The following is a 14,665-nucleotide window of genomic DNA, read 5'->3' on the forward strand; positions in this document are numbered from 1 at the left end:
CATAGAATTTAAGAACAGGGAGGAAATGCTGGAATTGGTATAAAATCTTGGTTAGGCCACAGTTAGCCTATTATGTCCACTGCTGGAATCCATATTATAGAAGGGATGTGACTGCACTGGAGAGGTGCCTAGGCTGGAGAGTTTGTTATGAAGAGAGATTGGATAGACTGTCATGATTTGGAGATGCTGGTGATGGACTGGGATGTACAAAGTTAAAAATCACACAACAGCAGGTTATAGTCCAACAAGTTTCATTGGTTTAATCACTAGCTTTCGGAGCGTCACTCCTTTATCAGGTGATAGACTGTGGTTGCTTTCCTTAGAGCAGAGGAGATTGAGCGGGGACATGATTGAGATGGATAGAATTAAGAGGGACATGGATACAGTAGACAGGAAGAAACCTTTCCCCTTGATGGAGGGATCAATGACCAGGGGACGTGGCTTTAAGGTAAGGGGCAGAGGATCTAGAGGAGACTGGGAGGGAAAGGAAATTTCACCCAGAGGGTGGTGGGAACCTGGAATACTCTGCCCATATGGGACAGTGAGGCAGAAACCCTCTTAACATTGAAGAAATATTTAATGTATACTATCAATGCCAAGGCAAACAAGGCTATAGGCCAAGTGCTGGAAAACGGGATTAGAATAGTTAGATGGTTGTTTCGATTGGCACAGTCTCAGTGGGCCAAAGAGCCTGTTTTGTGCTGTAGATCTCTGTGACTTATTTCAGGCTGCGCACACCCATGCAGAGAGGCACCCACAGACAGACACACACACGTCCCCAAACAGACAGATATTAACATGTTGCTAATGTTATGGTCCTCTTGCTGAAGCTAGTCTGTTCACACGCCTCAGTAAAATATTAAAGGTACAGGTTTGTACGTCTTTCTCTCTCTCTCTCTCTCTCTCTCTCCTCTCTCTCTCTTTTCTCTTTCCTCTTTCTCTTTCTCTCTCTCTCTCTCTCTGCTGACAGATTGACAGATGTCTACATGTTCCATTTGAAGCTCTGCAGGCCAGAATTTAAACCTTGCAATGCAAACACCCAGACCCTGTCAGCTTGCTCAGTAATGTCAAGCAGCTCCTTGTCAACTTGAGCTCTCCCTATTCCTTCTCTCAAAGGAAAGCTATCATTGCTGCAAACAAGAGACCCGGAGATCTGGGCTAAGTTAATCCATGCTATAGCTTGGGGAGTGGATTTAGAGAAATAGGCCTTTTGATCTAACTTGTCCATGCTGACCATGTTTCCTAACCTGAACTAATCCCATTTGCCTGTGTTCGGCCCATATCTCTCTCAACCCTTCCTAATGGAGAAAGTGAGGTCTGCAGATGCTGGAGATCAGAGCTGAAAATGTGTTGTTGAAAAAGCGCAGCAGGTCAGGCAGCATCTAAGGAACAGGAGATTCGAAGTTTCGGGCATAAGCCCTTCAGGAATGACAGAAGAAGGGCTGAAGAAGGGCTGAAGAAGCATTCCAAATGCATTCACCGCCCTGTCTACCTATGACACCATTTCAGCCCTCTTTGTCTGTGAATGAGGTAGTTGTTGGTTTGAGTGCCGTGCAGAGGGCGGGTTGTGGGGGGGTGGTCTCCAACTTACAATTCCAGGTGAGATTTGCATATCCAGGGAGTGCTGCTCCCCTGAAGGGAAATGAGACGTAGACCTCTGCGGTCCTTTGCAGATCGAACCAGGATGAATCATGGTTCCCTGGCTGAAAGTTTATCTATGTCTTAAAACTGATTGGTCGACTCACTTTGCAGTTTCTAGAAGTTCGGGTGGCTGGCTAATTTCTTACATCACAGCAGAGTCTACACTTCTCAAAGATATTCATAGGGTGGTGGTACTCAACTTGGCAGCAGTGGGGGAGTGTTGAGGATGTGACCGGTGCTGGGGAAATGTATGTCTCTCTCTTCTCTCCCAGTTAATATTCAGTGGGAACAAACGTGTGAGCAGGGAGTTGGGGTGTACCTTCTCTCGTGTGTGTGTGTGTGTGTGTGAAAGAAAGAGAGGGGGAGAGAGAGGTGATAGCTCCCATTGCTGTGGCTGTGTTGGGGGAGTACATGAACTATAGGGAGACACTAAATAGGCTGGGGCAAAACCAATTTGGATTCACTCTTCCAGTGAGCTCCCGCAGCAACCTTATCCCACAGGCCCAGGGTAGGATCAGACTGTGCCTGCGTCACATCTGTCTCTCTGTCTGTCTCTCTCTGCCTCTGTCTCTATGATTCTCTCTGTCTCTTGGTCTTTGTTTCTCTCTTTCTGTCTCTCTGTTTCTCTTTCTGTGTGTGTGTGTGTGTGTGTGTGTGTCTCTCTTTCTCTGTCACTGTCTCTTATTTCTGTTACTGTTTCCATATATCTGTCTCTCAGTCTCTTTCTTTCTCTATCTCTGTCCCCCTTTCTCTGTCCCCCTCTCTCTCTCTTTCCCCACCCCCAACATCTGTATCTCTGTCTCTGTTGCAGGGTGTGAGCTGTTGATTTAACTCTCTCATTCACACCCACCATAGCAAGGGAGTGGTAGAATCTCGAGGGTTGTCGACTGTAGTTCCTTATTTCCTGCCATTATTTCTGGTGGATTTCACTGCTGTTCCACCTTCTACACTGTGCGTCTGCTTCTATTCTTAGAAGACGAGTGACTAAATCCTGGCACAGAAGTTTAACTTTTAAGTAAACATCGATTATTTTTAAAACAAAAAGGAATCTTGGGCGGTTATTGCGGGAATGGTGACAGTTACTAAGCATTCTGTCAGCATGCACTGCTGTTTAAAATAATTAAAGAAGGAAAGGGCACTTAGTATTAGGAGGAGGCCGTTCGACCCCACCCTGTGGTGAAATGGGTGGAGATGACATTGGGCAAACAGGGTCAGAGGCGAGGACCACCACCACCACCCCTCCATGCTCAATCTGTAGCTCTGATTTCCCCCGAATTGGGGCAAATGGAGGTGAAAGTGAGGACTGCAGATGCTGGAGATCCTGAAGAAGGGCTCATGCCTGAAACGTCGATTCTCCTGCTCCTTGGATGCTGCCTGACCTGCTGCGCTTTTCCAGCAACACACTTTCAGCAAATGGAGGTGAGTCATGACCCTCAAGTGACCATAAGATTTATCAGGTGTAAATGAGGGGACAAATGAATCTTCTTGGTGGTAAAAACAATGACTGCAGATGCTGGAAACCAGATTCTGGATCAGTGGTGCTGGAAGAGCACAGCAGTTCAGGCAGCATCCAACGAGCAGTGAAATCGACGTTTCGGGCAAAAGCCCTTCATCAGGAATAAGCTTACCTGGTTCTTTCTTGCTGATATGCCAAGAAGGGGGAAAGGGTTTATCCCCAGGGCCATTTCTGTCATCTCACCATCTGCCAGAGAGAGGAGAGCCATCACCAAGGTCCCCATTGAAAATGCAGTGCCAAGAACTGAATACCGTTTCGTGATCAGGCCTAACCATGACTCCAGTCTGGTCTCCGGCCCTTCTCTCCCATCCCTCTCCGGTAAAGAGCCACCATTTCTTTAACCATTGCCACTTTGTCACACCACTGCATTCTTTGGCCAACATCTCTGGCTCGGGTTTGCTGGAGTGCACCAGCGAACCTCAGCACAAGCTGGAAGAACAAAATCTCTTGTTCCACTTGGGAACTCGACAGCTTTAGAGCTCAATGTCGAGTTCAATAATTTTAGGCCCTGAGCACCTTCTCTCAAGATCTTACCTCCACACCCCACACACACATCAGGCCTTGTCATCACATATGCTTCTACCACAAACAATCTATTGTTAGCCACTAATTGTCCCCATTAGCAGCTGGGTATTTTCCTGGGCTGACCTTTATTCATTCCTTTGTTTGTCCCGATGTCTTTTCTCTCTTTTTCTCTCTCATTTCTACCTATTGTTTACTCCTCACCCCCACCTTATCTTCAGCATATACAGTGTACCAACCCTTTCCTAGCTACCATCAGTTCTGAAAAAGGATCACTAGGCTGGAAATATTAACTCTTTCTCCCTCTCCAAAGATCCTGCCAGACCTGTTGAGTTTTTCCAGCAATATTTGTTTCTGATTTCCAGTATCCGCAGTTCTTTCCATTTTTTTGCTTCTTTAACCTTCCATCTATAAAATTGAGATGCATAGATTGGGTTGACTGTTGGAATCTTTTTTTCCAGAGTTGAAATGTCTAAAACTAGGAGGCATGTATTTAAGGTAACGGGTGGAAAGTTCAAAGGAGATGTGAGGGGCAAGTTTTTTTTTACGCAGAGTGGTAGGAGTCTGAAAAGCACTTTCAGAGATGATTGTAGAGGCAGATATGATAGGGGCATTTAAGGGACTTGTAGGTAAGCTCATGGATATGCAAGGAATGGAGGGATATGGTTCAAAGGCATTCAGAAGGGATTGGCTTAATTTGGTGTCTTGTTTGGTTCCTGTGCTGTACTGTTCAGTGTTCTTGTATAGGATGTTGGTGAGGCCTCTCCTGGAGTACGAGGCCTAGTTCTGGTTGTCCTATCATGTGAAGGATATTATTAAGCTGAAGAGGATTCAAAAAAAATTTACTAGGATACTGCCAAGAACAGAGGGTCTGAGTTTTATAAGGATAGGCTGGGACTCTTTTCAGTGGAGATCAGGGGATTGAGGTGTATAAAGTCATGAGGGATATAGATAAGCTGAATAGCTAAGGTCTTTTCCCTTTGGTAGGGCAGTTCAAAACCAGGGGACATAATTTTAAGGTAACAGGGGAAAGTTTACAAGGGATCTGAGGGGCAACTTTTTTTCACACCGGGTGGTTTGTATTGTAAAAAGCTTCCATAGGAAGTGGTAGACGAAGATGAAATTCCAACATTTTAAAAGACTTTTGGACAGGTAGATGAATATGAGTGAAATGCAGGCAAATGGAGCTAGTTCAGTTTAGGAAATCTGGTTGGCATGGACGAGCCGGACCGAAGGATTTGTTTCTGTGTTCTGTGATGCTATGACTCTTTCCTGCCTTTTCCTCATTCCTGATGAAGGGCTTATGCCCGAAACGTCGAATTTCCTATTCCTTGGATGCTGCCTAACCTGCTGTGCTTTAACCAGCAACACATTTTCAACTGTGCTGAGTCTTTGCCAATATACTGGACCACAATCTGCCAATACAGTGAATCAACTTGAAACAAGTACAAATAAATTACTGTTTCACTTAAATGGAATGCTGTAGTCGCTGGTGAAGGAGTTACATGCTTTGCTGTAGGTCTAGGAAGGAGTTATGGCCAGACTGGGAGGTGATTGTGGAGTGGATTAGGGCAAGACAGAGAGGAAGTGGTCACTTCAGGAGAAAAGTGGCAATGGCATCACACCAGAGAAGACACAAATGGCAGAGGATTGACTATGGAAACGGCAGGAAGTGAGGATAAGGGGAACCCTGTAATATGGGCAGAGGGAGGAGAAAAGGTGAGAGATGAAAGGTGGGAAATAAAATAGGGTATTTTAAGCCCAGGTGGGATAGAATCCCATGTCAATACAAAAGGGAGGATGTATCAGGAGAGTTAGGTAAAGTCGTCATAGTCTTACTACACTATATGGCTGCTCTCGTTTGAGAGGGACAGCTGGTGATGAGTTTAACCAGAGAGTCTCAGGCGAGGGGAGAGGTTGAGAAAAGAGTCCTTCATGATAACCTCAACTGGTGTGGGAATTGAATCCACACTGTTGGCATCATTCTGCACCATAAATCAGTAACCAGCCAACTCAGCAAGCCTGAACAAATATGATGCCAATACAGAAATTAGGAACTTCCTTTCACAAAGTCACATACGAGATACTGTAGCTGTAGGTTTCGGTGGGTTTGGAGTAAAGGTTTCCCTGATAGGCCATTTCCAGAGATGCAGAGGGGTCAGAAAGATTGATCAGGAAAGAGTGAGAGGATTGTGCAGATTGGAAACAAGGTGATAGTCATTTTTCCAGTCTGGGCAAGAGGTGGAAGGTCGGATTTATCCAGTCAGAGAATCCCTACAGTTTGGAAGCAGGCCTTCAGCCCATCGAGTCCACACCAATCCTCCAAAGTACCCACCCAGATACGCCATCACCACCATCTACCTCCCCCCCACCCCCCCCCACCCCCCCCACCGAATCCCTGTAACCAAGCGTTTCCCATGGCTAATTTACCGAGCTTAGTTAAAAATCACTCAACACCAGGTTATAGTCCACTAGCTTGCAGAAGAGTGCTCCTTCATCGGGTGGTTGTGGAGTATAAGATTGTAAGACACAGAATTTATAGCAAAAGTTTACAGCAATAAATTGTGTTGCACAACCTTATACTCAATAATCACCTGCTGAAGGAGCAGTGCTCTGAAAGCTAGTGCTTCCAATTAAAACTGTTAGACTATAACCTGGTGTTGTATGATTTTTGACTTTGTATACCCCAGTCCAATACTGGCATCTCCGAATCATGATTACCTAGCTTACACATCCCTAGGCACTATGGACAATTCAGAATGGCCAATCCACCTAGCCTAACAATCCACCTTTTGCCTAAGAGAAGAAATCAGAGCACCCAGGGGAACCCATGCAGACATGGGGAGAAAGTGAAAACACCACACAGTCGCTTGAGAGTGGATCTCTGGTGTTGTGAGGCAGCAAGCAAGCCCCTGAGAAATTGACCAATGTGAGACGTTGCTAAGAGGTAGGCACTAGCTGGAGCCAGGGACATGAGATTTGTGGGGAGGCTCTCGCACTGTTCTGACTAGGTTGTAAAGGGGCTAGACAGCTAATGTGAAGAGGAGGTGGTTAGGGCCAAGGAGGTCATGCAAGGTGGCTCCCGTTTCCTCCCACAGTCCAAAGACCTGCAGGTTAGGCGAATTGGTCATGCTAAATTGCCCATAGTGTTTGGGAATGTGTAGGTTAGGTGCGTTAGTTAGAGGAAATGTAGGGTAATGGGGCATGGGTCTGGGTGGATTACTGTCTGGAAGGTCACTGTAGACCTGTTGGGCCAAATGGCCTGTTTCCAGACCGTGGGGATTCTATGGATTTTAATGTAGGTGAGCCACCAGAGGTAAAGGAAAATGTCAAGAGGAAAAAGAAACCAGGTCAGGATGAGGCTGAATGCATGGATTTACCAGAGCAGTGCTCTAGAGAAGGAAGTAGAAGAGAACTATATGGGACTTTTCACAACTTTGGAATAGTCCAGAGTGTTTTACTGCTGGTCAGGCCTGCAATGGAGAGTAGTGGTGATGTAACTGGGTTAGTATCATGCAATCCAGCTGAATGGTCTGAGGAGAGAGAGAGGTTCAAAATTCTAAGAGTAATTCGGAATTGAAAGCTGGTCTCTGATGTGATCTCACAACTATAGTGCTGATTGTCTCAAATGTGATCATGACCAGATGATCTGTTTTTGCGACATTGGTTTGAGGGATAAATGAGTCAGGACACAGATAATAATTCACCTACTCTTCACGATAGTGTTGTGGCATTGTGTACATGTCCGTAAGACAGCAATCAGACAGGACTTTAGTTTAATGTCTCGTCAGTTTCTGGGCACAATGCAAGTGACTGCAGGAAGCAGGCAGCCTCTGTCGTAAGCAAATCCTACAGGATATGGTTGGATTGCAAATTCCGCTGGGATCAATTAAGCAGGAGCTGGGGACTGAAAGCTGCTTCCTCTGAGCGGGAGCTATGTGAGTTTCTGCACGCTGGCGGGAGATACTTAGTTTATACAATCATTTATCCTTGGAACATTTCAAGGGATGGTTTAATGGGGGGGCATTTCTGATTAATCCTTGAGCTAATGTGATGGTAACATATTCCAATTCTAATCCTGATTCTAATCTCTTAAAGTCAGGAGTTACACAATACCATGTTATAGTCCAACAGGTTTATTCGAAATCACAAGCTTTTGGAGCAGTACTCCTTTGTCAGGGGAAGTCATGAGCTAGAAGGAGAGACTAGGTAGGCTTGGATTGTTTTCTTTAAAGCCAGGAAGACTGAGGGGTGACATGATTGAGATGTAAAACATTGAGGGGTATGGACAGGGTGAATAGAGAGCAGCTGTTCCCCATGGTTCAGGCGTCAATCACAAGGGGGCATACTTTTAGAGTAAGGGACAGGGGATTTGGGGGAAAAGATTTCCACTCAGTGGGTGGTAGCAATCTGGAATGCACTGCCTAGGAACACAGTGGAGGCTGAAAACCTTTCAACCTTTAAAACAATAGTTCCGATATCATGACATTCAAGGATACGGGACAAGTGCAGGAAGTTGGGATTAGTGGTAGTTTTATCAGTGTAGACTCGATGGGTCGAAGGGCCTTTTCTGTGCTGTTTGTATCTATGACCTTTATGCTTGGGCCCTCTGAGCCCTTCATAATCATCCTTTAAACTGTTGATGCATCTGGTGACCAGCGAGATGAATCCAGATTGGAATTTGATGTTATTCCTGGTCCACATAAACAAGGAATGTTATCCAGCCAAAGTGAGAGAACCAGCAACTAACCAGAGAGTCTGGCTTCTGTGCTGCTTAAAATAGTACGTTGCTACAGGCTGTTGTTTGAAATAGTACATCAGATCTTCGATGTCTGTCCTTTAAAGGCAAAATATACTTTGTTTTTCTTTGATTCCCACATCCTGTGAAAGAATAACAGGCAAGGTCAAAATGTCCCTAATTGCCTATGAACCTGAGGGGCTTGCTTTCCTCAATACTTCAGAGGATCCACAGTAACGTGTAGGCCTGCATATTTGAAGAACCTCTGCATCATCATAGAAGATAGGAGCAGAAGTAGGCCATTTGGCCACTCGAGCTTGCTCTCCCTTGTGTTCAAAAGTCCCCGTTCGCACTTTGTCTCCCGTATCCTTTGATCCCTTTAGCCCAAAGCTCTATATCTGATTCCTTTTAACGTTGTGTTCCTAAAGATCAAAGTTAAACAATGAAATGATTAATCTTCAACCCAGTGCCAAGGTCAGATTACAAGCCTGAGGGAAATTGAATTGGAGTCTGTCATGCTGAAGATTGACTCTCAAGAGGAAATATTTTCTACTGTAACAATAACCAACAGTTCACATACAATTGTGACAGTATCAATTATATTCTGCTTGGGTATTTGGAGAACAGAATTTATTTTTATATTGTACTCCTAAGGAGTCAGAGTTCTTCATGCTGGAAAATCAAACAATCCAATATTAATACAACACAAATAACACAGAAAATGGCTTAATGCTAATAGATTAAAACAGGTTTTTGAATTCAGTGATGGTAAATTAAGACTGGATGGTATGCAGTGTAGCCATTGGCCATTGATTGGAGTAAGAGAGAGAGAGTGAGATTTGAAGTTTTTGTCCCAACCTCCCTTTGATTCCAGATGCTTTGAATTTCTAATATTTACAGTCTGGGTCATGTGGCATTGCCCCATGGGGAGAAAAGGGATTCCAAAAGCAAATCTATTCTTGCCTTCCTTTGCGTCTGTTTTGCACAGTTGCTAGCACCTCCCTTGTTTCTGGTAGGTAGCTCATGGGTTCAAGTCCCACATTGTCCATAGTGCAGTGCAGTCCAGAAGGAGTGCTGCACTGTTGGAGACATCCTTCATCTGAGGCATGGAACTGAGACCCTGAGGTGGAAGGAGAAGATCGCATTACAAGAAGAGGGACCCAGAGGCTTTGCTGTCAACATTTGATTTGATTTAATATTATCACATGTACCGAAATACAGTGAATAGTTTTTTGCTTGTGTGCAGTACAGGCAGATCATACCATACAAAGTGCCTGAGGGTAACAGAACAGAGCAAGGAATACAATGTTACGGCTGCAGAGAAGATGCACAAAGAGTGAAACCAACATTAAATTTAAAATTTCAGAGTCCATTCAGAAGTCTATTAATAGCAGGGAAGAAACTGTTCTTGAATCTGTTGCTACATATGTATAAACTTTTGTATCTTCTACCCCACAGATGAGATTATAACCGGGGTGGGAGAGGTCTTTGCTAATGTTGGCTGCCTTGCAAGACAGCAAGAAGTATAGATGGAGTCAATGGATAGGCGGTTGGCTTGAATTGGGATGATGGACTGGGCTTTGTTCACAACTCTCTGCAGTTTCTTACAATCCTTGGCAGAACACTTGCTCAATCTCCCGGCCATCACTCAACCCCACAATCTGATCATTTTCACCTTGTTTTTCATTGGGAGCTTGTTGTGTACTTATTGGCAGCATGACCTCCTTCGAGGACAGCGATATACTTTGAAAATATTCCATTGGCCGCAGAAACATTTGGGACATCTCGAGGTTGCGAAAGGTGCTATGTAAATGCAGGTCTTTTTCTTCTTAGATTGTCTGGGGAATATGAGACCACCCTCTATTCCTTTTGTCAGATGTAAGAGGGCATAAAGAGGAGAGAAAGACTGAGCTGGTGGTGGAGAGAGGTTTATTCAGACACAGCTCATCATGCGGTCAGATCGCTTTTACTCTGGGAGGCTCCCTGCACTTTCTATCCAGCTCCTGAGCCAAGCAGAGAGTGAGATAGTGTTCCCAACATGTGTGTTCTGGTGAATGAATAATTGAGCGAAGGCTATGACCGATTTACTGACTGCTCTTGTTTCAGCTGAGAAAGTGACCTCTCTGGGAAGGGATTGGCATAAATTCTGTCTGAAATGTGAACGCTGCAACAAGATTCTGTCGCCCGGGAGTCATGCCTCGGTGAGTACCATTAGCAGCACAATGACAATGACAGGCATCACCTCACCAACCAGTTATCACTAAACGCACTCCTAGACTGTGATCCCAACATGGTATACCAGGTGCCACACAAACTCTATATAGGGCAAAAGATACCACGTATACTGTACATGTAGCAGCGGGTAACTGCGTATACACTACACGGGACAGCAGGTAACTGTGTCTAACTGGGGCGGCATGGTGGGTCAGTGTTTAGCACTGTTGCCCCACAGTACCAGGGTCCCAGGTTCGATTCCAGCCTCGGGCGACTGTCTGTATGGAGTTTGCACATTCTTCCCATGTCTGCGTGGGTGTTCTAGTTTCCTCCTACAGTCCAAAGATGTGCAGGTCGAGTGAATTGGCTATGCTAAATTGCCCATAGCGTTAAGTGCATTAGTCAGAGGGAAATGGGTCTGAGTGGGTTACTCTTTGGAGGGTCGGTGTGGACGAAGAGCCTGTTTCCACACTGTACGGAATCTAATCTACTCTACACGGCGCAGCAGGTATCGCGTATACTGTACATGGGCACCAGGTATTTTTAGGGCATTTAAATGGTCATTGGATAAACATACGGATGAAAATGGAATATGGCCTTTGATATCCTGATAACTGGAGAAGGGTTAACCATCAGGATGGGACATTGTTCAGCTCTCCTTATCTCTCCGGTCCCTACTTGCACTTCCCTGAGGCAGATGGGCTCTGAAGTTCACATGCATACAGTGACAGGCACGCGTACACGCTCACTCGCACAAAGACAAGCACACGCGCACACACAAAAACACATGCACACAGATACACACTCAAATATGTGTGCACAGACGTATGTGCATGCAAACATACAGACACAGACATATGCACAGGCATACACAGCTTGTTGGTGGCTGAACTGTTTCAGATGTGAGACTGCTCGGTCAGATGTTTGCAGCACCTGCCATGCTCTTGTGGTTGGACTGTTGAATGGGAAAGGCTCCATGTGCACCGACCACACCCGCTCCAAACACCTTTGGCTCTTTACAAAACAGTGAAAGTGTAGTTTGGACCCTGCTGTTTCCTTGACCTTGATTTAGCTAGTTGTAAGATCCGAGTAAGTGTGTGTGTGTGTGTGTGTGTGTGTGTGTGTGTGTGTGTATATATATGTATGGTTGGTGCATGCGTCTGCGCTAGTGTCTTTGTGTGTGTGTGTATATATATATATATATAGTGCGTGTCTGTTTATATGTCTGTGCGAGTGAGTGTGTGTATGTATATAAGAGAGCAGGGATATTATTGCACCGTGTTGCAAGCTGCAAAAAAGCTGCCCAAGAGGACTAATGGGATAATAGATTGCTGTCAGTTTATGGTTAAAAATACACACAAATGATCACACAACATTTCAGCACAGAGGTAGCATTTGGAACATCATGCTGAAGCCAGCTCTTTAATACTGCTATCCAACTCGCCCCTCTCACCTGCTCTTTCTCGATCCACCTGTAAACATAGAACATAGCACATGAAAGTGCTGTACAGGTCCTTCGGCCCTCGATGTTGCACTGACCTGTGAAACCAATCTGAAGTCCATCTAACCTATACTATTCCATTTTCATCCATACGTTTATCCAATGACAATTTAAATGTCCTTAAAGTTGGCAGGTCTACTACTGTTGCTGGCAGGGCATTCCACACTCCTACTACTCTATAAGTGGGCAGCACGGTGGCACAGTGGTTAGCACTGCTGTCTCACAGTGCCACAGACCCAGGTTCAATTCCCGCCTCAGGCAACTATCTGTGTGGAGTTTGCACGTTAGTCCAAAAATGTGCACGGTAGGTGAATTGGCATTGCTAAATTGCCTGTAGTGTTAGGTGAAGGGGTAAATGTAGGGGAATGGGTCTGGGTGGGTCGCTCTTTGGAGGGTCGGTGCGGGCTTGTTGGGCCGAAGGGCCTGTTTCCACGCTGTAATCTAATCTAAATATAGAAAATACCTCTGATATCTGTCCTATATCTTTTACCGTTCACTTTAAAGCTTTGTGCCATCACCATTCGAGGAAAAAAGCTCTCACTGTCCACCCTATCTAATCCTCTGGTTACCTTATGTCTCAGTTAAATCACCTCTCAACTTTCTTCTCTCTAACGAAGACAGCCTCAAGACCCTCAGCCTTTCTTCATGAGACCATCCCTCCATACCAGGCAACATCCTAGTAAATCTCCTCTGAACCCTTTCCAAAGGCTTCACATCCTAGCTATAATGCAGTGACCAGAACTGTACGCAGTACTCCAAGTGCAGCTGTACCAGAGTTTTATACAGCTACAGCATGACCTCAAGGCTCCAAAATTCAATCCCTCTGCCAATAAAAGCTGACACACCATATGCCTTCTTAACAACCCAATCAACTTGGGTGGCAACTTTCAGGGATCTATGCACATGGACACAAGAATCTCTCTGTTCATCTACACTACCAAGGATCTTACTAGTAGTCCAGTACTCTATTCCTGTTGCTCCTTCCAAAGTGAATCACCTCACACTTTTCCTCATTAAACTCCATTTGCCACCTCTCAGCCCAGCTGTCAGCTTATCTATGTCCCTCTTTAACCAGCAACATCCTTCGTCACTATCTGTTTCCTTTTAAAAAGGGGCATTCGGCCTTTCTTTCATTCAATAAGTCATATAGCATGAAAACAGACCTAGGGTAGGTGAGTTCAAAACTAAAGGGGCAGAGGTTTACGGTGAGAGGAGAAAGATTAAAAAGACACTTGAAGGACAATCTTTTCATGCAGAGGGTAGTTCGTATGTGGAATGAATTGCCAGGGGACATGGTAGGTGCAAGTCGCAAAATTTAAAAGACATTTGAATAGGCATATGGCTAGAAAAGGTTTACAGGGATTATGGGCCAAATGCAGGCAAGTGGGACTTGTCTAGGTTGGGAAACTTGATCATTATAGACAGTTGGGCTGAAGGGTCTGTTTCCCTGTTGCATAACTTTATGACATATTGAATGATAGACAAGGGCTGTATGGCCTCCTCTTGTCCTTTTTTATTTTTAATGAAAGAGCATGAGGGCATGTGTTCAAGTTACTGCAATAAGCATAGGGCTCATATATTCACTGCAATGGGTGCCACGTCTAGACCAATTAGGAGTCTCTGACAGAATCTTCTGGAAGAGTTGCTTCCAGTGGGCCTCCACCCAATTACAGGCCTCTTTTTCCTTCCCAGTAAACAATATGCTTCAATAAAACTTTGAAACAAATGCAAGGTGACACCAACCTTGCCACAAGCATAACCCCTGAAACATTGAATTGTTTAAAGGGAGCTGGAGAAATTAAAGAGCTGAGTCATGGCCTGAGAAAGAGAATTTAACGCGGTAGGTGTGCTCTGAGATAGAAACAATTATTGTCTTCTGAATGGATAAAGGGAAGCTGTTTTACTGAACGACTAATTCAGAGGCCCTGGCTAAATCCAGCGAGATTTTAAATTCAACTGAGAAGTTCAAGAATTGAAAGCTTGTGTTAGTAATGATGACTCATGATGCTATAGTCCATTGTCATAAAAATCCACTGGTTTGCTAATCTCCTTTAGCAAGGGAAGGAAATCTGTTGTCTTAACAGCAGTGAAGGAAGAGAGTTCTGAAGGCCATTTTGCCCAAGTTCAGGCCATCTCTCCTGGAGTGCAGTGAGAGAGGAAGGTGGACTTATCTTGGTCCATTGGAAGTACCAGAGACAGATGTAGAACTGGAAAAGAGGTTCTGTTGTGGAATTACAAGCAGCTTTGGGATAAATTTAAAAAGCGGAACCATGGAAGTAATCTCTGAAAATTGGCATTGAGCAAATAAGATTAGAGGTAAATGCATGGCTTAAAAGATTGGTTTGGGGGAAGTGGGCTCTGATTTAAAGGCCACTAGCACGAATACTGGGGAAAGAGACTGCTGTTCCATTGGGATGGCTTATAAAATCATGAGAGGCATAGATAGGATGAATAGGTATGGTCTTTCCTCTAATGCTGGGGAAGTCCATAACTGGAGGACTTAAGTTGAGAGGAGAAAGTTGAGGTGCAACGT

At 44.8% G+C, this 14,665-nt stretch overlaps 1 protein-coding gene across 1 annotated transcript in view; it reads left to right on the forward strand.

The window, feature by feature from the left end:
- LOC132818065 (cysteine-rich protein 2-like) overlaps positions 1-14,665 on the forward strand; it is a 55,700-nt gene that overhangs the window by 14,571 nt on the left and 26,464 nt on the right. The window contains exon 2 of the mRNA XM_060828714.1: positions 10,524-10,618. Coding sequence (XP_060684697.1) covers positions 10,524-10,618 — 95 coding nt within the window. The remainder of the gene's footprint in view (positions 1-10,523; positions 10,619-14,665) is intronic.

The sequence above is a fragment of the Hemiscyllium ocellatum genome, chromosome 8, assembly GCF_020745735.1.
Source record: "Hemiscyllium ocellatum isolate sHemOce1 chromosome 8, sHemOce1.pat.X.cur, whole genome shotgun sequence".
In the NCBI taxonomy this organism is placed as follows: Eukaryota; Metazoa; Chordata; class Chondrichthyes; order Orectolobiformes; family Hemiscylliidae; genus Hemiscyllium; species Hemiscyllium ocellatum.